Below are 24,271 nucleotides of genomic sequence, written 5' to 3'. Positions count from 1 at the left end.
CAACTGCGTGAAACACACAGTAGTATGAAACTTCAACTGCGTGAAATACACAGCAGTATGAAAATTCGGCTGCGTGAAACACACAAACTTCACGCATGCGTGGAGTGTATGGAGTGTACGGGAGTGATTCACGCAATGGTGCGAATAGTCACGGCCTTTAAAAATCTACTCACGAAATTACACGAGACATTAAAATCAATCATATGATACTTATTTATGTCGTCACACCTTATCGATTCCCCAGAAACCAATGCAAAATACATCAGTTATATCCAATGCATTTCATTTATTCAAACTATTTAAACACGCTTCAATTGGTTACATTCAACGACTTAAACAACAATTACTCATAAATATGTACCACAATTCAATTTTTTGTCGAAAGAGATGATTTTATATTCAATAAAAAAGCAATTTTTTATCGATGATAATGTGAATTATTATTCAACTCGTGTTACGTGGAATTGAGAGCTGCAACGAGAGTGATTCACCTTGCTCCTGGCAATTACTATAAACTGTATGTACCATCTGTACATAAATTGTGGATGAAAAAATATTTTCCCGATGTCGGCTCGATTATTGTACTTACGAATTGAGACAGAGTGTTCCACATACATTGCTCCGAGGTCGAGTCAATTTCATATGGACGTGTTTTTTTTCTTTTCATCGATTTAATGGTCATGGATATGGGTTTTACATGGAGAGGTGGAATGAAAGCATGTGGGTTTCACGAGAGAGCTTCCGACAGGGGTAACCGGTTCTCACTGGCGACTTTGTGAGAGAGTTTTAAGAAGTAAAAGGTAAAAATCGCGAGGTTAATGAGTAAAATGTTGGTTGCAAGGTGATAAATGGTCGATTTCAATTAAAAATATCGGCGGGAGAACAATACAAAGAGAGTGATAACAAAATTTCAGATGAAAATCTGAAAAATTGCACTGGTAAAATTTTTTGGATTGAAAGTTCCGTAATAAATCAATGGAAAATGTTAATTTCAGTTCAATTATTCCATGAAGATGAATAATCAGTGCATTGGAAAATTCTTGGCTTCTTATTTTTCAAAAATTTGGAATTGCTTTGGATATCTGAATAATTAAAATGGTAAAATTTTCAATTTTATGGAAAAGTTGATGGAAAATGTAAATTTCAGCTCAATTATTTCATGAGATTAATCAAAATCATGAAAATTCATTGGTCTCTGCTTCCAAAATATTTGCAATTCCACTGAATTTTGAAATTCAATTCGCTCACCTGAGAATCAATTCACCTTTTCACCGAAATTTTAGATAAAAATCTTAAGATTCTGAAGATTTCCCCCGGAATTTTGAGAATTTCGTTATTCAAAATTTTTAACTGGATAAAAAAATCAACGGAATTATTCCATAAAAAATAATAACAATTAAAAAAATTCAATTGTATCGGCGAATTATCGTCCTTCTCCGGAAAATTTGGGATTCCATGCAATTTTCAGTGAAATTTGAAATTGAATTCCCTCACCTAAGAGTAAATTCCCTCTGCTTCCAAAAGTTTAGATATTTAACTGAAATTTCCCCCACATGTTAAATAAATGCAAATGGCTTCGATATTTTTCACGAGATAACACGAGTGTATCGCCCGGATAAAACCATCTCATTGAGCCATAATGCCAAGAGAATTCAGAAAAAAAAATTATTCATGAGTACAATTTGTAATTTTAAATAAATACCGAAAGCACGAGGATGTATGGATATCCAACCGGTTGTATTGGCCATCGTCTCACTTTCAAATCCCCCGAATAAAACTCATGCAGAACATTTCGCCCATGTGTTAAATCGTCCCTCTCCCCCACGAAATGCGACGATAAAAGTTGTCTGAATGTAATATTCTGCATGCAATTTATCTGAGTTGGATTAAAATTTGCATCATCTCCTTATTTTCATGAATATTCAGTAATTAAAAATTGATGGACAAGTGCATTTTACCGAAACGCACAAACAATAGTGCGAGGTAAAATGGGAAGGGGAAAATTCATCCTAAAATGCGTATAAAAATTTAATTTGAATCGAATGAAAAAAAAAAAATCGCTGTTATGAAGAAAAAAAGCATTACGACTCGCTATCCTAGAGCTCAGCACGACGAGTTTGTCATACAGTCGTTGTACGGCTCGTTTAACGCAAATCTCGTCTGCCACTGGACAATGACCCGTGCTCTTGCTTATTTATCAGTCGGTATTACGCACTGCTTGAACTACCATCATAAAACGAATACAACCATTATTGAAACAAATAAGATAAACGGCTTAATGTTTAAGGCTTTTGAATACAACAAAATCAGTCTTTTGAATGAAATGTCAAAGGTCGGCGTCTGTAAATTTGTACAATTAGTCATTGAGTAGATTACCAGATGTGAAAATTAAACAACAGATCAAATTTTTATCTTCATTGAAATTAAGAGGAATTAGTTGTTCATTAATGGATTTTTTTTATTCAGAATAAAATGTTCGGTGTTCTTTAAAATATTGATAATAATGTTGAGCATTTGAGGATTGTGAATGAAATTAATGAAATAAATAAGATAAAGGGTTTAATGTTTAAATCTTTTGAATACAACAATTCAGTCTTTTGAATGAAATGTCAAAGGTCGGCGTCTGTAAATTTGTACAATTAGTCATTGACTAGATTACCAGATGTGAAAATTAAACAACAGATCAAATTTTTATCTTCATTGAAATTAAGAGGAATTAGTTGTTCATTAATGGATTTTTTTTATTCAGAATAAAATGTTCGGTGTTCTTTAAAATATTGATAATAATGTTGAGCATTTGAGGATTGTGAATGAAATTAATGAAATAAATAAGATAAAGGGTTTAATGTTTAAATCTTTTGAATACAACAATTCAGTCTTTTGAATGAAATGTCAAAGGTCGGCGTCTGTAAATTTGTACAATTAGTCATTGACTAGATTACCAGATGTGAAAATTAAACAACAGATCAAATTTTTATCTTCATTGAAATTAAGAGGAATTAGTTGTTCATTAATGGATTTTTTTTATTCAGAATAAAATGTTCGGTGTTCTTTAAAATATTGATAATAATGTTGAGCATTTGAGGATTGTGAATGAAATTAATGAAATAAATAAGATAAAGGGCGTAATATTCAAAATAAAATGTTCGTTGTCCTTTAAAATGTCGATAATACTGTTGAGCATTTGAGCATTATTTTTGTATCGGGGAACCTAATTAATATGCCACATAAATAAGCAATGATGCGTCCCGTTACCCTCAATATTGAAATATAGACAGAGAGAATATTTCGTGTACAAGTATGCGAGTCAATTAATTCAATGGTTAAATTCATTTTTTTCTCCTGCCCCGGTGAATTCAGGTCGTCTCCATTCGTTTTTCAGCCGGCTGTGCACGAAAAACTGACCGCAATGCCAATTATCGCAACAATTTATCCCGAAAAATACCCGCGAGTTAATTTTCTCCTCGTCGAAAACGCAAAATTCACCGATATTTCGTGCTCCCGAAGTGAATGATTAAAATTCATCATGACGTGACACACGCCACCTGGGCTGATTGGGGACATTTATCAGCCCTAAAGGAGCCCCTTCGAGTTAACTTTAGAACTCAGGTGATTTGTTTGTCGTGCCTCGAGTCAATGTACACAACTGCTAATCCTCACTTCCTAATTTCATCGGGAGTTATAAAATGTGTCCCTGAATCGAGATAACACTTATTATTCCGTTTTCAACATTTTTCGTACTTATCAATAGGTAAATGGCCTCCTATCATCAAGGTCCTCCTGCGCAACTGACTAGTCATTGGTACTGAAGATAACGAGAATTGTATCCACCGATTTGAGAGAATTTACATGCCATTAAATTTTTTTTTCTTTCATTTTAAAATCATACCTCCAACTTGAAAAATTTATACAATAATCAGTTATTGACCTGTTCAATTAGCAGATTCCAAACGTCATCATGATAATAAAACGGAATTGAATTAAAAAAATAAATTGTTGTTAAATTTCAGTTTAAAAAAAATTAAAATAAACGTGACGAAATTGTTTCGTGCGAATTCCCCTTTGAATTTCAAAAATTGCAAGCCAGAATTCCCAAAAAATTCCATTAATTATCAAGATTCATGGAGTTATGTATCGTGCAAACACCGAATTGAATTAAATTCTGAAAAATATTGTAATTTCCAACGCCTGAGAAGTGGATCAGACATTCATATCGCACATTAGACACATCTGTTACATAATTTAACGAGATATAAATTTGATCGGAGACCCTGGAGTTAACAGTGGTGTCAGACTGCACGGAATAAGTGACTGGACAAATTGGTGAGCTCAACGAGGAGGCTCGACTCCCAGTTCTAGCGGTTAAATTGACATGTATCAGGGGAATTTACAACGAGGTACAATCGCTATCGATTGTGGCAATCTCATTTCAATAATTGTGTATGTGTCAATGGCCCCGTCCATCAAAATGTCTAGATGAATATAGGTTGAAGCATGAGGAGTCAGAATTTCTTGAACATCTGGAGGTGATTTTGTCTTCGTGTCTTCATTTTGTCGTCACTTCATTCGATTTATGTGGAGAATCCGAGGGCTCAAAGAGCTCCTCGGGATGTCAATACTCTCACTTTTTCAGAGTTAGACGTAACCGGTTATTATCAGACAATATTCAAATAACTTTATCAAGGATGAAGTAGTGTAACGCCGAACGCCGAGCCTCGTTCACATATTGACACGCGTGCCTCATAAATCTTGACACAGCCAAATAAATGATTACGCCTGTTGTAAACCAGTGGCAAGAGAACGAAAAATGTACATGTGGAAGCGGATGATAAAAGTGTATTTCAAGTAGATTCCGAGTAATTGATTTGATACTTTAAGGATATCCAAGTATTTAACACTTAAATTGGGCGAAAAAAAATTGATAAAAATCGTGAAATATTCAGCGTCATTAAAATTACATTTTGCACAGAAGTATCATTTTTTAAAACATTTGTTGTTTAAAACCTTAATTTTTTAGGCATGAAATCGATTTCTGGTAAAATTCTGAATATGAGTAAATTTGTTACGATTATGAGCAGATGATTTTTATGGTGGAAAAGTTATTGATTATAAATTATTTGCAGAAAATGATCGTAATTTTCTAAATCTGCAAAAGTTAACTTTCTAATTTTTTTTATTTTTAAAATGTTTTCTAACGTTTCAATATCGAGATTCAAAATCATTGTAAAATGTCCGGAAACTTAGGGTCAAATGGGGCTCAAATAGAAGTTCTGATGTTTGACTACAAAAGTCGAAAAGCATTTACTAGAGAAAAAATAGTCAAAGGGGGATGTGGGAATAACAAGATTTTGGTTGAGATAGAAAATTAAAAATATGTGTGAATAATGAAGAATGGGGGAACCGCGAAAATCCAATAAATCCTCATGTTTCTTTTTTTTCCCATTTTAAATAAAAACGGTAATGAAGGAATGCATTAAAAATCCACAGATGAACACCGAAAAACGTGAGATTGTCGAGCCAAAAAGACTAAACGGACTTTGAACTGATCTAGAACCAGGGGGAGAGTGAAACGATGTCGAAGAATTGAGAGATCCGATATTTACGTTTCGGGTTGTACATTGAACCTTAAAAATCGAGAATTACAAAATCACGTGTCACGTCGAAATGTCTTTATTGTATTTGAGGTAGTGAATGTTCGGCATCACGTGTGCATAACGACGAAAATTTGTAATTCGGGAATTATTATTCATTCGCTCATCCATTATTGATTTTTCAATGTAAAAATCACCGACAAATAAAAATGAAATAGTCAAAATTTTTGTAACTATCCCACTAATAAATAGTCATAAAACAACAGTTCTAAAACTGTAATATTTTAGGAAATAAAAGACAAGATTGTATTCAACCTCATTATTCAACAGTTCAAACACCTGATAAACTCCGAAACTTTATTTGAGGTCTAATAAAGTCATTCTAATAATAAAAAATAATCCATCAAAAATTAAGGGATTGAAAATGGCTGAATGATGATAAAATATTGTTCATGTAACTTCAAACGCCTCAGAAAAATCTGCGTGCAGATCCAACCGATTCTCAAAAATAAATCCCCAAAATTTCATCAAGCGATTAAAGTAGTATAAACATAACTTGAATTTTGAAGATTAAAATATTAAATAAATTCTGAACGGAAGTTGATAGGAATAGAAACATTCCCGTTGAGTTTGACATCAATCGACAATCTAATACTATTGATAATAATTAATTTGGAAGTTCCAAATAACACAGAGTCTTATGAGAAAATTAACTTTTCGAGGTTCGGGAGAGGATTAAAATCTAAAAAAAGTAAAAAATAAAAATTACCGTCAATGTTAAATTTGTTTACTTTGAGAGGGAAATATTTTCGCCTGCACAGGGTTGTCACTAATAAAAACACCCTAGTCAAACGAGAAACTATTGTTTGAAAAAAAAAATTGAAGAAAGAGTTTGATGGATCAATTTTTGAGAATTCATACAACAAATTATCAATGGTGAACAATAATTTTTTGGGCATTTTAAATTCATTTCTGCTCGTTAGACTCAACGACTCAACTGTCGTTTATTCGTACTACTTTAAATACGGACGAACCCCCGAAAATTGGAGAGTTACGACAGAATACGATCCATGTGGCACGTGGCCAGTGATTCACTGAGCACGTGTCACACGTGCTTCCGACAAAACAGGCACTTGATGAACCTCAAGTCCATGTTATTTATTTTTCATCCTTCGAATGCTCAATACCCCCATCCATTTATCCTCACTTCTTCCTCTCTGTTTGTGTCACGTCACAGTGACGATGCGGAAAATCAGTGAAAAGAGGAGGAAATAAAGAAATGTGACGTAACGAGTATTGTAGAATCGTGTGGAATGAAACGTAGGAATATGAGTTGAGACAGTGGAGACTGAGGCGCCATGGCGCCAGTCTAGTTTTCCCTTCATGACAACTGGACTGTGATGAGATTAATATAAACATCAAAATGTGTCGTATCATTCATCAATAGTTATCGTTTGCGAATATTCTATGAATTTATGATGTGAGAATGAACGTTTTGGCGTGAAAATAGCAGAACAAGTCATTTTTTCCTCTGTTTAATGCAATGTGCGATAAGAATTTTTTTTCCAGAAAAATGTCAAGACTTTTTTCTCCTGGAATTTCGCATTAAAGTAATAACTGAAGAAACATTGAGCAAATCAAATGGTTTCTAGTTTTAACTAATTAATTTATCACCTCTGAGATAAATGTCTGAGACGAAAATATCAGCAAAAATAATTTTTCATTTTCAATGAAATTACCCCAGCTAACAATGAAGATGAATACGAAATAAATGATTGCAGTAGAAAAAAGTGTATCCTCCAACCGAAAAAAATGCCTGAACATTGCGACAAAAGGGGCATAACTCCCTCGTAGATTGGCGATGATTGATTCTACATTGTTAAGGCCTTGAGGCATTTTACACGAAATAAGAGTGCGGTCTCTCGCCTCTCGATCCACTAGACTACATCCGAGCGGTCGAGAACCCCCTGAATTCATTTGCAATCGAAAAATATCCCCAAGTGAACAACCGCCATAAATAAAAACATCTAAACTCCCCGAGTGGCTGGAAATAAAAATCGAAGGACACACGAGGCTACTCACGAATCGATTAAAAACGCATTTTATAAAAAAAGAAGAGAAAAAAAATGAATCGATATGCACGTCCTTATCGTCATGGTAACGAATAGCACCTGAGTATCCAATGGGTGTGGAATTTCTCGACAAAATGAGGCAGCCACCACCGAGAATTAAAACTAAAATAATAATAAATTGTGCTAGACCGAGTGGAACGATATTGCAACGCTCAATTGCCGGACAAATAGACACAATTTATTGTGACATAAACTTGACTCAAGTGGTTTCAATACGAGCATAAAAGAACTCGATTATCATCTTCATCAATCAAATTCGTCTCGAATTTTTCGGCTCAATATTTGTTATTTGCGACAATAATTGTCAACAATTGAATCTGCCGGGGGGAATACGACTGTCTGATGTTGGAGTAGAAAAATTGTACGAGTGGGAAATAGAACACGTGAAGAGATAAAGCTTGGCGTGCCGACGATGCTTTGCTATGTTGAATGCACCCAAATGCAAATATTGAACGACGCCGCGATAGCCCCGCGACGTCAACAAGAGTCTGTACGAGAGAGGGATCGAAGTTCATCGGGACGTTGTCTCTGTGGTGTATTGTTCGCTGCTTTCACATAATGTCAATAGTTTTTCATTTTTTTGAAACCTCTTTTGTATTTACCTATTTATTATAATTGGCATGAACCATTAGTTTTTGTAGAATTTTTTGTTATTGAAATCAGAGAATCAAAAAATAATTGATAGTTTAAATTTTTAATTGACTGTGAATTGAATAATTGAAAATATGGAATTGCAAATTGAGTATTGAGCAAATATTTCGAATGATCGTCAATCCTTTGCGCTCAATTATTGATTGAGAAAAGAATTCGCAGTTTGGATAGTTAATTGATGATTAATTTAATAATTAAAAATTGGTGAGTACTATTAACAATTGACTTTTTCGAAATTTGTTTATTTAAAAATTATGCTTCTGCCGATGTCTGGTGACATATAGTCTCGATAATCCATAAAAATTGATCGGAAATATCTCCTGACCAGATGTTACGATTTGGCAGAATCAGACTTCATTCAGAAGGAAAAAAAATGTCTTGAATATGAGAAAAAAATCAGAAAATTTGCCTGTCATAATTTTTTGAAATTATTACGAATTAATGAAGGAAAATATCTGGTCAAACTCATAAACTTGAGATAAAAAATACAGAAACAAATACGAATGAAAAATTATTGATGTAAACAGCATTTTAATTTGCAATAAAAATTAGACTTTATCGTAGGTTTTTTATCGCGCACCTATGCATCAAATAACCACAGCAATTACTTTTATTTCAATACTACTATCGGTACGAGGTATCTCATGTTACTCAATTGATTCTAATGACTCTCGATAGAATGTAGACGTCAGTGCGTCAACGAAACCTGTTGCGACGTATTTGTTGAAAAAGAGAAAAACTGGAAATCACGGCAGACGATCGTGTGTGTGGATTTGTCAATGTGTTGCGCACAGGGGGGAGGTATCGCGGATAACGACGTGGTTCTGTGTTGCCAAACAGAGGGCAGAACCCACCTAACCTCAAAATAGATTTGCCCTCTTTTCTATTTCGCGCATTCAACTGGTGCATTCAATTTTCGTGTTTTCCCCTTTCGCATAAAAAATGAATTTCCACTCAATTGTGCGCATCATTCGATTGCAATACGAGAAAGATAAATAAAATGAGCTGTATGTTCCATTCAGATCAGATTTTTACATGAATTTCCCAATTTTCTGATGTCTCGAACAGCTGAGCCTCTCAAATTTCACGAATTGAGAATAATAATTGAATTTAAAATGAGCAAAATGGGACTCGAACACATCCCGATATTTTTATTCAACTTATCACGAACAGTCTCAACTGTTCGAGTCCTCACGAGACAGGTACAGATGCACCTGTTATCCTCCTATTCCCCAACCTCTACAATTGCCAACGAAAGAAGGAATTAGCGGAGAAAAAAAACAACACATGGAACTAAAGTTTTTTGACTTACCGGCAGTGGCCTTGGGGCTTTTCCCATGATGCCTTCGGCTTTTCCTCACCGCTCGGCAGCCCTTCAATAACATCTTACGTTTCTAACTCACTGATAATTGTTATTACTTGTCGATCAGGACGACACGATTACGCATTGTTATTTGTCACTGTACGGCAGCCATTTGCCTTTTACCGGGGGCACTTGCGATGCGAAGGCACACACGGCGAGCCTCACAGTCGTTGGCTTGTGGCCATTCTAAAGTGCGACTGGCGAAATTGCTCCACCACCAATTGCAGGTTATGCGTCGAGCCCCCATTGTCCCACCACTCAGCTCAGTGGAGCAGTCTCACCAGACCTACTGTAGAGCCGAGTGACGTCGCGGAGACTTGCAGAGACGTGTGCCAACGTGTGGAGAAATTTTTTTACGAATTATTTATGGGGAATTGTTTGGGATTGTCATCGGGGAAACGCACTTTATTCAGTTGACTATTTATTCGTATTTATTTATTTATTCTGCAGTTAGATGATTTTGGGAAGGCACAGAGGGCTTCGAGCACACATCACTTTCGCGGGAAAACATGATACATTTAACGAGTCTATCGCGCACGCGCGTTGTAATGCTGTGAATGCAGGTTTACAGACCATTGGTCGGTAAAACGAATATTTCGTTTCTTATTTGATGATTATGTCCCGTTTTAGCTGACCGATAGCATTTACCGCGGAATGCGGCCGTATTATTAGCAGGGAAATAATGAATTTTCTGATGAAATTAATTTAGATTATTTGGGAATCATTTGAGCTAGTCTAGAAACATGATTTTATCATTTAGGAGCTAATAGTTTTTTATAAATTAATTTGTTTTTATAATGTCATTTAAATTAGCATAAATCGATGCAAAATTATTTGAGCATTGTAAATGAATATAATTTGGAGTTTGGGAATTAAAAATTAAGGGAGGGTGGGGCAAAACGGCCCCCCTTCAATTGTCAATAACTTGTGAATGACATTGTGAAAATTCCCAGTTTCGACTTCATTTTGAAGATAATTTTTCATTCTTCAAAACGAGCTCTAACTCATCCCAATCGGATCATTGAATCGGAAAATATTGACGATTAAAGGGGGGCCGTTTTGCCCCATCCTCTCCTAAATTGGGAAAAAATTGATGAAAAAATTAATATTAATTCCCGGACTCTAATTCGACGCCAGATAAAAAGTATTTAATTCTAAGTAAACTAGTAGTTCCAAAAGTATAAAATTTCAGTCCTAAACTATCCCAAATTATTCCTAAATAATGGGAATTGGCTTTATCTCGAAATTCATTATTTACAAATAACTTTCCTATGAGATTTAGAAAAATTCTGGAACATACGTGACTGCAACAAGATTTGAGTTATCACCCATTATTTTTTTTCAGAAGTTCATTATTATGGGAAAAGTATGAGGACATTTACTTAGAATTTGTGAAATAAATCATTTTTTATTTTTCATAAAGCTGTTATAATATATATTGTGCGAATAAACCCCTCGTCATGGCAATCTAGCCACCTCACCTACCACTTATTCCCCAGATTTCCATCCATTGAGCCCAATTCCTTTTAATAAATTTTTCTCAACAAATATTTCGATCAGACAAATAGTGAAAGTCATCACAGAAGCATCAAATGTTATTAATATTCGAATAGACTACATAAGAATTCTTATATTCCGTAATGCTCTCTTGTTAGCGCAGTACTTAGGCAATTATCGAGTACAAAACGATTTATTTATTTACTTTAATATATTTATCATTCTTTCTCGAAGCTTAGTATAAACTGTATAAAGCACTGTTACATTTACCATCCACTTGAAATGCGAATTCATACGTTAACACATGTTTTTTATTCATTTTTCATTGATTACCATTTGGGATTCTGCGTCGCAGTTGAAATTCTCGTTATGATCAAGTCTCAGCGACCCTGAACATTTCGATATTGAAAGAATGAAGAGACATTTTGAGCTGACGGCTGGCAGTTGACAAGTCCAACAATTTTCGAAATGAGGAATAGAAGAAGTTGATTAGTACAAAATTGTTTTTTGCTGCATTTCGAAAATTGATCGATTAAAAATCATTCTGGAATATTTATTCGATTGGGGATCGCTCCGATCCTTTCTCTCAATGAATCCAATTCCAATGAATCTTCATTTTTCCCCCATCCACATGTTTTTTAACACATTTTTTATCCATTTTTCACTGATTACCATTTAGGATTCTGTGTCGCAGTTAAAATTCTCGTTTGATCTAGTCTCAGCGACACGGAACATTTCGATATTAAAAGAATGAAGAGACATTTTGAGCTGGTGGTTGGCAGTTGACACCAACAATTTTCGAAATGAAGAACAGAGGAAATTAATTAGTGCAAAATTGCTTTTTGCAACATTTTGAGAATCGATCGATTAAAATTCATTCCAGAACATTTTTTCGATTGGGAATCACTCCGACCCCTTCCCTGAACCACAGACATCAGCTATTTCCCCAGCACTCCAATGAATCTTTCCATTTTTTTCCATCCACACCATAAATTCAATTATCGCGTTCCAATTAATAGAATGCCCAATGGTTTTTTCACATTCTCTGCAGACCACTCAGTCGCACACTCTCTCCGCTTAAAATTGTCCCGCTATAAAAGCCAACATATCAACATCGGTTACTTGGTATTGTATTCAGTATTATGAAAATTATAATGAAACATAATTAATACAACGTAAGCATAAAATATATCTAAATGTTACATTTTTTTGCATCTTTTTTCCTCAGAGTTTTAAGTTTTTTTGTCATTTTCCTCGTATTTTCGCCTTAACTAATTAGTTTGAATTTTGGTTCATACGAAATTAGAGAAAAGTAGCACAATGCAATTTTACTTTGAGGCACGAATTTAACGGAATTACAAAATAATTGAAAAATATGCGTTAAAACTAATTCATCTTAATTTTTAAATCTCCTCTCGTTGATTATCTCATCTTATTTATTTTCTCTCACCCTCATTTCTTTTAGTAAATGCCGGAACGACGGAAAATGGCACGAAGCAATTTTATAAAGCTCACAAGTCCATCAGTATTTTACTGTAATAATGAACCCGCTGACTTCAATAATTATGACTTTTATTCAATAACTTCTCGCCGTTAAATTGAACTCCAGAAATATTTTTTCTACCTCTTGTCCCTTCGTAAATGAACCTAAATGAGTGAAAAAATATTTCCGTTATTGAGGATTAACTTTAAACTATTCTCGTGTTATTTTTTCTTCTCTCTCTCTCTCTCTTCGAGTCTACAATATCTCGTTTTGGCTGCGACGATTAATGATGGGATAATGTCAATCGTGTTAAGATTGTTGGGTTCAATTAAGCAATTGTGGCTTGATTATTTTGCTTAACCAGAGCTGGCAGTTTCATTTTCCACTGGTAAGGCACTCTCATCTGTCTTGGTCGTATCCTGGCCAGCCAGGGCTGCTTTGTTCTGTCTGACCATTTCAGCACGCCTCTCCTAAAAATTAAAATTTGATGATTAATCACCAAAAAAGTGAAATTTAACAGCAGAAAGCAATAAAAATTTGTTAAATGCTGTTTAAAATAACGGAAATGGTTAAGAAATGATATTCAAAGAATAATTAATAGCCCTGGAGTAAATTCAGCAACTGAAAATGAAAAAAAAGTTGTAAAATGAAATCTCAAGAACATTTATTTTCGAATCAAAAATATTTTCCTTGAGTATTTAAAACTGAAATAACAAATAAAATCACGAATTCTATTAAATCATGAAATCAAAATAATCCTGAAAACTCAAAACAAATTTAAAATTCACAAAAATAATAGAATTCATGATGTAATTACAAAATAATCCTGAAAATCCAAACCAAATTTTAAAAAATCATTTTAAACATGTGCATAAAAGCCATTTAAAACAATTGTGCCTAAAAAAATGAAAATTCTTCTTGAGTTCATGAATACAAAATTACATGTTGGCGAATGGCCTGAAGACGACGTTGAATCTCTCGCTGGCGATTCTCCTCAGCAATCGACACCTTCAAGTCAATCTCACGTTTCTTGGCCTCGAGCTCTCGCATGGCACTGACATCCGCCGTCTCACGTACCTTCGCTATCTTCACTGTATTCTGTTCATTCACATCCGCCCCCCATTAGTTTCCCCAATTCAAATTAACCGACAGATACGATATGATGGAATCCCCAGGGACTTACGTGATTGCGCAGTTTCTCCTTCTGTTCGCGTTCTATTGTCTCCCTGCGCTCTCGTGCCTGATCGAGCTTACCCTGGATCTGGGACTCCAACTGCTGGACACGCTCGGTCATGCCCTGACGAACCCTGGCGACTTGCTCCTCCTGAGGGGCAGAAAACATTAATAAAGAATATTCAAGTGTTTTTTATTTTTTTTAAATAATCATAAATTTAAATGAAATGAAGTCAAATGAAAATTTTAATTTATACTGACGTGCTCCTTCAGACGTTCCAACATGTGTTTCATGTTCTCATCCCTCTGTGCAGCTGCTGTTTTCAGTTTTTCCTCAACAGCAGCACGTACCTCATTTGTTTGCTGCTCCAGATTCAAACGTGTCTTCTCGACGGCCTCAAGCTGCATAATTAAACAGGCAAAGCGTTTATTAGAATTCTTGCAATTCTTTTTTTTTGTTATTGTTGATTTATGGTGGGAACTAGTTGCCTTAATCGTCTTATGTAGAAAAATTTCATTTAAAAAATTAGCGAATTAAAAAGACAATTCTATTGGACTTCTGTTGATGAATTACGCAATTTTACGTTTTTTTTCTATAGAATTGCTCGACATGACTTTTCCAAGTTTTTCCATTCAATTTTTTATTTAAAAAACTCCTTAGAAAATTTCTATAGAAAATATCTCAATGACAGCTGCATGGAAAAATTAAATTTTACGTTAAGACACTGAATGAAATAAAAAATTTAAATTCTCCGTTTAAATTGAATTCCAACGAATGTTGAAACATCCCTAACAACTCACATGCTCCTTCAACTTGTTCTTCAACTCGGCAATATGAGCCTCACGTTTCTCCTCCGAGTTATTCATCTTGGCATCGAGTGAGTCTCGAGTTGCTGCGATGAATGCAGAGTTGAGTTCATCCCTCTTGCGCGATGTCTCCTCAATTCTGCTCATCTTGGCAGCGATTGATGCCAGTTTATGTGCCTCTAATGAGAGTCTCCTCTCCTCAGCAGCTTTGAGCTTATCCTCGATGGCAGTCTGCTGAGTGGGTGGTGTCTGGGGTGGTGATGGGGCACGTTTCGAGCCCGTTGGCTCCGCCAGGATCACCTCGTAACACAGCCCCCCCTTCGACTTCTCTTGACATCGAATCTCAGTAGCTGAATACATTTTTAAAATTTTTGATTTTCGTAATTAACTTCAGTTTGAGTTTTTTCGTAATGAATTGAGTTTTTCGTTCAATTTTTTTCCTACACTTTAGCCTGAGTGGATATTAATCAAGTATTTATTACAATGAATTCAATATCTGGAGATTTTTTGATGGAATAACAAATTGATGAGATAATGAACTGTTTAATGAGAAGTTTAAGATCAAATCGTGAGATTTTATCATGAACTGAGTTTCTCGTTCAATTTTTTTCATAAACTTCAGCACCAATTCATACTAATCCAGGATTTATTACGACTAATTCAATATCTCTTAAGATTTTTCGATGAACTACCAAATTGAGAAGATACCGAAGTTTAACGAGATGTTTAACATCGAATCGTAACGTTTTATCACAAATTCATTTAAGATAACTTGAAATTCGCTTGCTCAACATCCCCATCTCCATCAGAATCTAATGAAACGAGTCACTCTGACCCTTTTTCCCGAGGAGAAAAGAGGGTGAGGAATATGAGTCAGCCGGGGAGAGATCGATCTGGCGACGGAACGATTGTCTCTAGGCGCCGGCACGTCTAGAGCCGGGTACACGCACAGACCATCGACGCCACATACTGTTCCCCGTCTCTCGTCCACCAACCCTCAGAGAATTCATACCACTGTCCCTCTCGTAATTCCTCACCCCCTCCGCACCCCCACCCTCTCCTCTACAACAGCATTATGTATAATTTAACTGGGGGTCATGCACCTCACGAGTGATGACGTGCTGAAGCATCGGACGTTAATTCAATTACCTGATTTAGGGGATGAAATTAAGTGAAAAGTTTTGACTACAAAAATCAAAACCCCTAGTTGTGTGACGTAACAGCAAAATGGGAGGGAGAATGAGTGAATTTCACTCTAGCAGATAATTGGGCTCTTCATGCCCAATTATCTCTGCAATGAATTAATTCAGAAGGAAATTCAATAAGACATTTTTTATCCGAAATTAAATTCTCCACGAAAAAGATCTTATGACTTTTCCCCCTAAAATCCGTCGTTATGAAGATAAATGAACAATTGCGAAAGTTGAAATTGAAGAGATGTTCATTATTCAATTCAGTACTCACTTATGAATTTCACTTTCTTCGGCTGTTTCGTTCGTGGCTTTCCCTTGCCACTGGGTTTCTTCATGGGCACATTACCCCTCCTCTGTCCAGCTTTTATCGAGCAGAATAAAAAAGGTATCGACATGAGTGGATAAGTCAACAGAGTGAGAATAAATTCCCTATGAATGACTGAGGATCGATCAACCCCTAGGATTTTCCCACCGACACGTCAAGAGTCAGCGGTGTAACATTCGTGGAGCCATCTTGGGCCGCACCCTGATCCCCTCGTGCCGGTTATCAAACACGTGGATTCAAAATCCATTGCCAAGTGGTTTTGTCGTTTCTTTCAAGGTCCAACCGGTGTAATTCTCACACCCTCGCTTGGCTTTTCAACTTTGCATAAATTTATCGAGCCAGTGGGGGGTGAATTCCGTCACGTGATATTGCAGAGATATTTCTAAGCTAATTTATGCAATGCGGGAGGATAATTTTTAGCGTAATTACGGGGTAATTTGGCACGATCTATTTTCAATTCTGAATAATTAATTTTTGCTGCTATTTGGGTCGAGAAAATCTAGTTTTCAATTTTATAACATAAAAAAATTGATAATTTTTAAATAAAAATCCACTATTTGAGGAAGTGGTGATACGAGTAAAATCTATTGAATTTTTCATTTTAAAAAAATTGAATTTTAAAAAGATATTAAAATTTTCAATGAGGAATTTTTTTTCATTTGTCCTAAAAAAAGTTTTCATGAAATTCCGCTATCTTTTTTTAATTATTAAAAAAAAAGGATTAAGAAAGCGAATAAATTCCTTTCGTCCACTGTCTACTATTAAAAAAAATTAGTTTTAAGAATTACGTCAATCACATTCTTAAAAATTGCAGAAAGCTGACTGAAAAACAAGCAACCACTCATCGTAAAATTGATCGAAATGCAGGTGGGCCTGAACTACCGTATGTACGTGTATCGATCAGGGGTGAGAGTTGCCGGGTACTGCGGGTAAAAATATGGTCGCGTGTAAACGGCCCTGGCATTTGCCCGAAGGACAGTATTTTCGTGCAAAATGTCCCTTAAAAATACCACAAACTCCCGAAATACTATAATCCAATTATTAACCCGCCCCCACCCCACGGAGTCCACGGTAACTTCCGAAATCTCTAGAAATTGAATAAAAGTCGTTGTTGACCCCCTCGGAACCTCAACCAAATGCTCCCAATAATTTTCTTTTATTGATATTTTCTAAAAGAAAAAAATTAGTGAAAAAAATTTCGTTCGTTTTTCTTTCTCATCTATGATAACATTATTAATCAATGATTGATCTTTGAAATTCACCTCAATTCCTGACTTAACGATCCTGATAATTACCCCTCCCCCTCATAAACCCGATGAGCAACCAGTAAACCGTAAAAACCGTCTGATCACGAATTCCCACCCCTTGAACTCACCTACGACACTCAGAGGTGCTTTGCAGCTGTGACAGAAGCACTGCAACACGGATTCACGTACAAGATCGATCAGCATTTTTACCGGATTATCAACAGCCCCTGAAGCCCTCCGGAAGTGGAAAAAAATGAAAAGAAACTAAAATAGTTCAAAAAAAATTGCGATTTTGTAACTGAGAAATTTTGTCCCGGAAGTTAATGTGGGGTTGACGGGTAGAGCGTGAAGAAACTGTTGTTCCTGGGGCGGTGGCTAGAGGGTGACTGATCCAACGGTTGCGCCACGACGCCGGGCGTCGCTCAATACCCACCCCCTCCTCACCCCCGGACGTTATACAACTACGTGCTGACTACCCCAAGTCCCATCCTCTGAGGATTTTTTTCCAGGGCCTGAGCCGGACACGTGTGCACACAGAATCCAGTGTGAATTTTTTATTGAAGAGAAAAAAAGATGGATTGATAATTGGGAGGTTGTTTTGGTGATTCGAGGGAAACAAAATGCAGGGAAAAATACCCGAGGGATAATGTTTGATTAGAACTAGTGGGAAATCGTTAATTAATATTCAATGAAAAATTAATTTATCCATTAATATGCATCCGAAAGATTTAGATATAGAGTACAGAAAAAAATAGTGAATTCGCTTGAAAAATCGGTGGGAATTCTACTGGATTTTCTATTAGTTTTTGGCCGATTCTATTGAAAAATTCTGCAGATTATTTACGGTTTTTTTTTCAATAGAAATTGAAGAAAAATAGAGTCGAAAGAACTTGGGAAATTCATTCAATAGAAGAAGTTGTGTAGAAAGATGAAATTCCACTAATTGTTTCTATAAAATAATTTCTACTGGACATTTTTTATTTAAAAAAATTCAGTGAGGATGCGAATGGGCCAAAAACTAATGGAATTATCAGTATAAATGCATTAAAATTTTCTATGAAATGTTTTGGTGCCTGAATTAACTCACCCGTCACCTACACTGTCTGTTGCTACCTGAACCCCCGAATCGTCTCCCGCAACCGCAGGTGCACCCTTCCCAAAAAACAACGGATCATGAATAGCTAACGTGAGCTAAAATGTCGACACAACACCTCCTGCTAATCCTGAGGCTTCATTGGCCTCTGGGATTACCTCTTATCCCTTGCAGTATCTTGGGGGAAATTATACCCGCAGAAATCACCGCCTCGAATTACACTCGGGGAGGATTTATTTATTTGAGAGGGGATTGGATGGCTTCAAATCACTCCTCCATTGATTTTTCGTGGATAAAACATTCTCGATTCAAGAATTTCAGGAATTAAATAATAAATAAAAAAAGTTCTGACGTGAAATAACAAAGTCACGAATAAATAAATATAAATAAATATTTGAATGGATTGTGGGGCATGTCACAATGTCAAATAGAATTTGTTCTTCAATCGGAACTATCTATTCTGAGATTAAAAACTCCCTCGAATATTCTCGATTGAAGAATTTCAGACGCTGAGAAAATCCTCATTCAATATCGGAATAAATAAAAAATAATTTGCCCATCAATGTTGATCGAAAATCCATGGAAGGCATTTTAACAAAAAACGTGACTGCTATTTATCAATAATACCACTAATTATGAAGTATATTGTCAATATTAACGACCGAATGGCCGAAAGAAAGCACCTTACGACGAATTCCTCAAATTGTCGAGCTGTGGAATAAATTTACTCAAAACATAAATTCATTCTGGTGAACAAAATAACAAAAGCTCGATTTGTTTCCTCCCATCATAAATATTATGAACAATCTATTCTTTCATTAAGAATTCCCTCGATCCGAGAAAATCTTATGCCCTTGTTCTCAAATATTCTCCATTCCGGGCATGAATAAACTGTGGGCTTCCCATTAATAAAATATCGGTCTTGCCGACGACAATGGTCTCCTGAAACGGATTGTGGGGCACGTCGCAGTTTTAAATGGACTGAAACCCCCTCGAGTATAAACTGGAGCAAATTGAAATGGTATGACAAAAGTGACAGCGGATAATTCTGAATGCGAATTTCCGTTTCCACTGAAATATGTGAAACTCGATGGTTAAAAGTGGCTTTGAATCCTTTTTACTCTTTCAAAAGGAATCTTGCTCCGGGAATAAATAGAATTTCTCTGGTTTCACCCCATTAACCAACAGCTTTATTCAGTTCTCGTCAATTCCTTTGCTCATTCAAATGGTTTATTTATAATAGAAATCGGTGAATAATTCAAGGAGGCTCGCTCCTTCGGGGGACGCGCAGTGAACTAGTTCCTCGCTCTGACATTGTTTATTATCGTAGTCGCTGTCAATTAATCATACTGGGTGGAGTATATTCTGTGCTGGAGGATTTCTCCCGAGTGAAACCTACAGCGTCTCCGGGCGACATTGATACACCCATTCCTACGGATATGGTTTGACGAGAATCAAGTTACCCCACGCACCAGCGCTAGCCCTCGGAGAACCGAGTCATGAACATGAATTTAAGTCATGTAGACCATGGAGATATTGTATGTGGTGAGAAAATTGTGGAGTTATTGACTTCCAGTTGAGGGGGATCGTCCGAGACGTATGAGAGGAGAAAATATTGTTCCGGTGGGAATATGCTGGGGGGAGGGCTGGTTAATTTTTTAATTCGTCAGTGGAGAATATTTCAGGCTGTCAATTGAAAAATTTAATATTCTTTCGATTTATTTTTAATTTAGATGTTAAAATCTCTGAGTTCTTTGAATATGGTAATTCTTTGGTTCTAATTGCAGAATTGAGGAATTTTCATAGTCTTGAATTAATATTTCTGGAATTATTCGTTTGAGAAGTGAAGATTTTCTCCTGATTTTTAATTCGAAGATTTTTTATTTAAGAATATTTAATATTCATTTGCCAGTGTGAAAGGAGAAAATATTCTTCAAGTGAGAATGTGTTAAAGGGATTACTGGTAAATTTTTTAATTCGTGAGGGGAGAATATTTTAAGCTGTCAATTAAAAAATTAAATACTCTTTCGTTTTATTTTTAATTTTGATGTTGAAATCACCTCTGAAGTATTTGAGTGTGGTAATTCTTTGGTTCTAATTGCAGAATTCAAGAATTTTCATATTGTTGAATTAATATTTTTGGAATTTTTCGTTTGAGAAGAGTTGAAGATTTTCTTCTGATTTTAATCCAAATTATTCCAAGGAAAATTATTCCAAAAATACATTTGAGGATCGATCGACGGGGGATTTTATCGGGAAAAAAATTCACGGTGAGAACCACTGACTTTGGCGACTGCAGTGGAGGAGAGGACCCTGCAGTTGCCACCTCAATGTTCACTATCTGGTTTATATGTGCGGGATACTTGGACCTCGAGGACCGAGAGGGCTATGACCCCTTGATCCTTCTTATGTCGTGGTTCAGTACATAAAACAGCGTGACATTTTTTCTGTCCGACCAAAAGAAGCCTCAACATCTTCATTGAAAAAAAAATCGACGCCTCAAATTTTTTCTAATGGATTTGAAACTGATTTTTCCCCTCGGGAATAAGAAATTTTTACATTCTCAATGTTCATTTGAAGAATTAAAGATTCTCTTCTTATTTCTAATTCAAATATTCTTGAGTGAAGAATCGTGAAATTTGTCAATTAAAATTGAAAAACTGAATATCATTTTCTTTCATTCTTAATTTAGATGTTGAATTTTCCCTTTATTATTTAAATACGACAATTCTTTGCTTTTTAATTGCAGCATTCAAGAGTTTTCGTATCGTTGAATCAAGAGTTTTGGAGTTCTTTAGCAAAATCGATTCAGACTCGATTAAAAATCATGAAAATTGCTCCAGCTCCACGAAAAAATTAATCCAGAGTCAATTGTATTGTATATTATTATTGACATCTCTTAAAACAATAATAATCCCAAAGATGATTATTCAATGTAAACTGCCCATTTTGAATCCTTTCATCAGCCTCCAACCACCGGATGTAAGGGAGAATCGAAAGAGAGGGCACGTCAGCCCCAATAAAAAAACCGAAGAGGGAAATTTGTTTTAGTCAATGAACCTTAATACTTCCGGCAATGCACGAATTTAAATGTCGAGGATCGACATGGCACACCTTCCCATTGTGTCGAGCATCGACCCATCGATTTTATAATTTTTCTCGTGAATTAACTCCCCAGTTCACCCAAAAAAAATTAATCCCCACTCTAAAAAACGCTGTTATCTGACAAAAAAACTAATTTCTGCCCAAAATATTCTGCTTCTCTTCCCGAATGTCGAAAAAATATTCAAAAAATTGAACAAACAACTCAGGTGTCGATTTATGAATAAAAAAATTGCTTTTTAAAATTACGGAATTATTAAAATATCTTCACTCACATTCATTAATAACAGGCGTCTCCGCAGTGGTTGCCATCTTCTCGACCCTCTCCTGCAAAAACACGTCAAACATTGAAAAAAAAAAAAGAATTGAATGCCAGAAAACAAAGACAGACGACTAACCGTTCGATTCCAAACCCAGAATCGATGGAAACGTTTGAACAAAGGGGGAGCGAAGAAAAATCAACAATCCAATCTGTAAGTTAACAAGAGCACTGGAGAGTCATTGACTCATCGATATCGGCCTCAAGGTCTCCGCGGAAATAATAAATAGAGATAAAAATCGCGTTGTTCATCAAAAATAGTCTTTATCCTGCTTCTTGCCTTTATGGGAATGGGAATTGACTGCTGGAGCGGGCCAGGTGCACTCGCCCCTTTGTTAGGACGAACGAGAGAGAGAGGGAGAGAGACGTTACACGAGAGGAAGCAACACTGTGCGTTCTTGTATTTATTCGGTACCTTGAGATTTTCATCAATACGAAATCACAGGCTGTTGGATTTTATCGAAGGAAGATTGGAGAACATTCTGGAGAGCTTTTCGATTTTTTTTTTGGGATAAAGAAAATTATTTTGAGTATCGTGGGCATGAATGAGAGAGAGAGAAGGCATGAAACATTGTACTTTTGATTTTTTGTGCCTCTGGGATATTTATTAATGAAAAAAATTGGAACTGTTAAAATTAATTAAATTTTTCTGCAAAGATATTGGAACAAACATTGATGTCAATCTTGATAAATAAATTGAATGAGACACCAATAAAATAAAAAAATTAAATGAGAGAAAATATAAAGCAGAGGTTTTTTTCATGTCTCTGGGATGTTTCTCAAAAATAAAAAATCACAGGCTGTTGGAATTGACTGAAGAAAGATTAAAGAACACTCTGGAGAGCTTTTCGATTATTTTTTAGGGATAAGGAAAATTATTTTGAATTTTGTGGGCATGAATGAGAGAGAGAGAGCACGAAACATGGTATTTTTTATTTTTTTATGCCTCTGGGATATTTATTAATGAAAAAAATGGAGTTGTTGAAATTTGTTTTTTCTCTCTCGGTGAATAAAAAAATAAGAATATGAATGTTGCATGACAAAGAGAGAAAACAGAAAGCACTGTATTTTTTTATGTCTGAGGTATTTCTCAAGAATAAAAAACTAGCTGTTGGAATTTATTGTAGATAAATTGGAAAATATTCTGAAGAACATTTCGACATTTTTTAGGAATAAAAAAAATTAATGGGCGTATTGGATGCAAGAACGAGAGAGAGAGGACACGAAAATTAGTATTCTTGATATTTGTTTATGCTTCTGGGATACTTATTAACGAAAAAAAAATTGGAGTTGTTAAAAAATCATTTGAGAACTATATTTTCCCCTTTTAATAAATGAAAAAAATTAAAATATTCAATAAAAAAGAGAGAAACCAGGAGGCACTGTATTTTTTTCATGTTTTTGAGATATTTCTTAACAATGAAAAATCTCTAGTTGTCGAAATCCACGAGAAATACGTTTGGAAAACCTTCTGGAGAATATTCAGAGAATATTCAGACGAATAAAAAAGTTAAAATGAATGTCCGAGCATGAAAGGGGGAGAATCCGATGCGTTTGTGTTCACAACAGGGGTTTTCAGTCGTTTTACATACCTGAACTAGCAAAAATAATAATCACGGAATGGGGAATGCACAAGAGCCACTGAGATTATCCAATTAATCAAGAGTATTTAGTCTCTTCGATGGACTGATATTTTTAAACGAATAATTCCACAAAATGACGCGGACTGTCTGGACCTCCGGACGTGTTTGCTGACGGCTTTTATTCTGGCGTCGGTAAACCAAGCGAGAAAAACATGCACACGGAACAGTACAGCCGATTGGACTTCAAGTGTGGGGGAGCGGGAAGCCACCGGATTGGCTAGGAGGAACGACTGCTGAAGCGCGATTGGCGCATTTTGAATTTTTTAAACGTTAAAACGCTAATGAGGTCTAGGCGTGTTTCGTCGTGTTTAGATGGATTTTTTTCACTGCGTCTAGGTCTTTATTATCTCCAAATGGGATTATCATTCGAGAGAAATTTATTTTGGTGGTAAAGTGGAAAATAATCATAAGTTGATCTTTTTGTTGAAGTTTATCACGAAAATTATTGGGTTTAAGATAAAATGTTGAAGAGTTTTTCTGTGGAGAATTGAATTTTCAATGAAAATAAAATAGGGGAGGGCGGGGTAAAATGGACACTAGACTTTTTTTTCAATTACTCATAACTCAGGAACAAATTTATCAATTGAGCTCAGATTAGGCTCATTACAAAGGGAAAGAATTGTTCTTTACATAAAAAAAAATTATTAAACTT

General features: G+C 35.5%; 2 protein-coding genes across 5 annotated transcripts in view; both read right to left on the bottom strand.

Annotated features, from left to right (window-relative positions):
* Positions 1-9,911, bottom strand: part of LOC107042229 (nuclear factor of activated T-cells 5) — a 43,289-nt gene extending 33,378 nt beyond the window's left edge. Inside the window, exon 1 of the mRNA XM_015263168.1 lies at positions 9,687-9,911. Coding sequence (XP_015118654.1) covers positions 9,687-9,759 — 73 coding nt within the window. The 5' untranslated portion in view covers positions 9,760-9,911. The remainder of the gene's footprint in view (positions 1-9,686) is intronic.
* Positions 9,912-11,411: 1,500 nt separating this feature from the next.
* Positions 11,412-23,731, bottom strand: LOC107042258 (histone-lysine N-methyltransferase, H3 lysine-79 specific). 4 transcript variants are annotated; one of them, XM_015263252.1, is made up of 7 exons: positions 23,569-23,731; positions 21,933-21,984; positions 14,692-15,047; positions 14,152-14,292; positions 13,901-14,041; positions 13,660-13,815; positions 11,412-13,187 (listed from the first exon to the last, which is right to left on the bottom strand). In XM_015263252.1, exons 2-7 carry the CDS (start codon positions 21,967-21,969, stop codon positions 13,074-13,076), a joined length of 945 nt encoding a protein of 314 aa, XP_015118738.1. In that variant the 5' UTR covers positions 21,970-21,984; positions 23,569-23,731; the 3' UTR covers positions 11,412-13,073. The 4 variants fall into 4 exon arrangements, with proteins under 4 accessions (XP_015118738.1, XP_015118739.1, XP_015118737.1 ...); XM_015263253.1 differs by lacking the exon at positions 23,569-23,731 and adding an exon at positions 22,056-22,261; XM_015263251.1 differs by lacking the exons at positions 21,933-21,984; positions 23,569-23,731 and adding exons at positions 16,162-16,251; positions 17,591-17,830.
* Positions 23,732-24,271: the final 540 nt, after the last annotated feature.

This window comes from Diachasma alloeum, unplaced genomic scaffold (genome assembly GCF_001412515.2).
Source record: "Diachasma alloeum isolate Michigan unplaced genomic scaffold, Dall2.0 Dall_scaffold_00430, whole genome shotgun sequence".
NCBI classification, from domain to species: domain Eukaryota; kingdom Metazoa; phylum Arthropoda; class Insecta; order Hymenoptera; family Braconidae; genus Diachasma; species Diachasma alloeum.
Note: the sequence above shows the minus strand (reverse complement) of the source record. Positions and strands in the feature narration are given on the sequence as shown.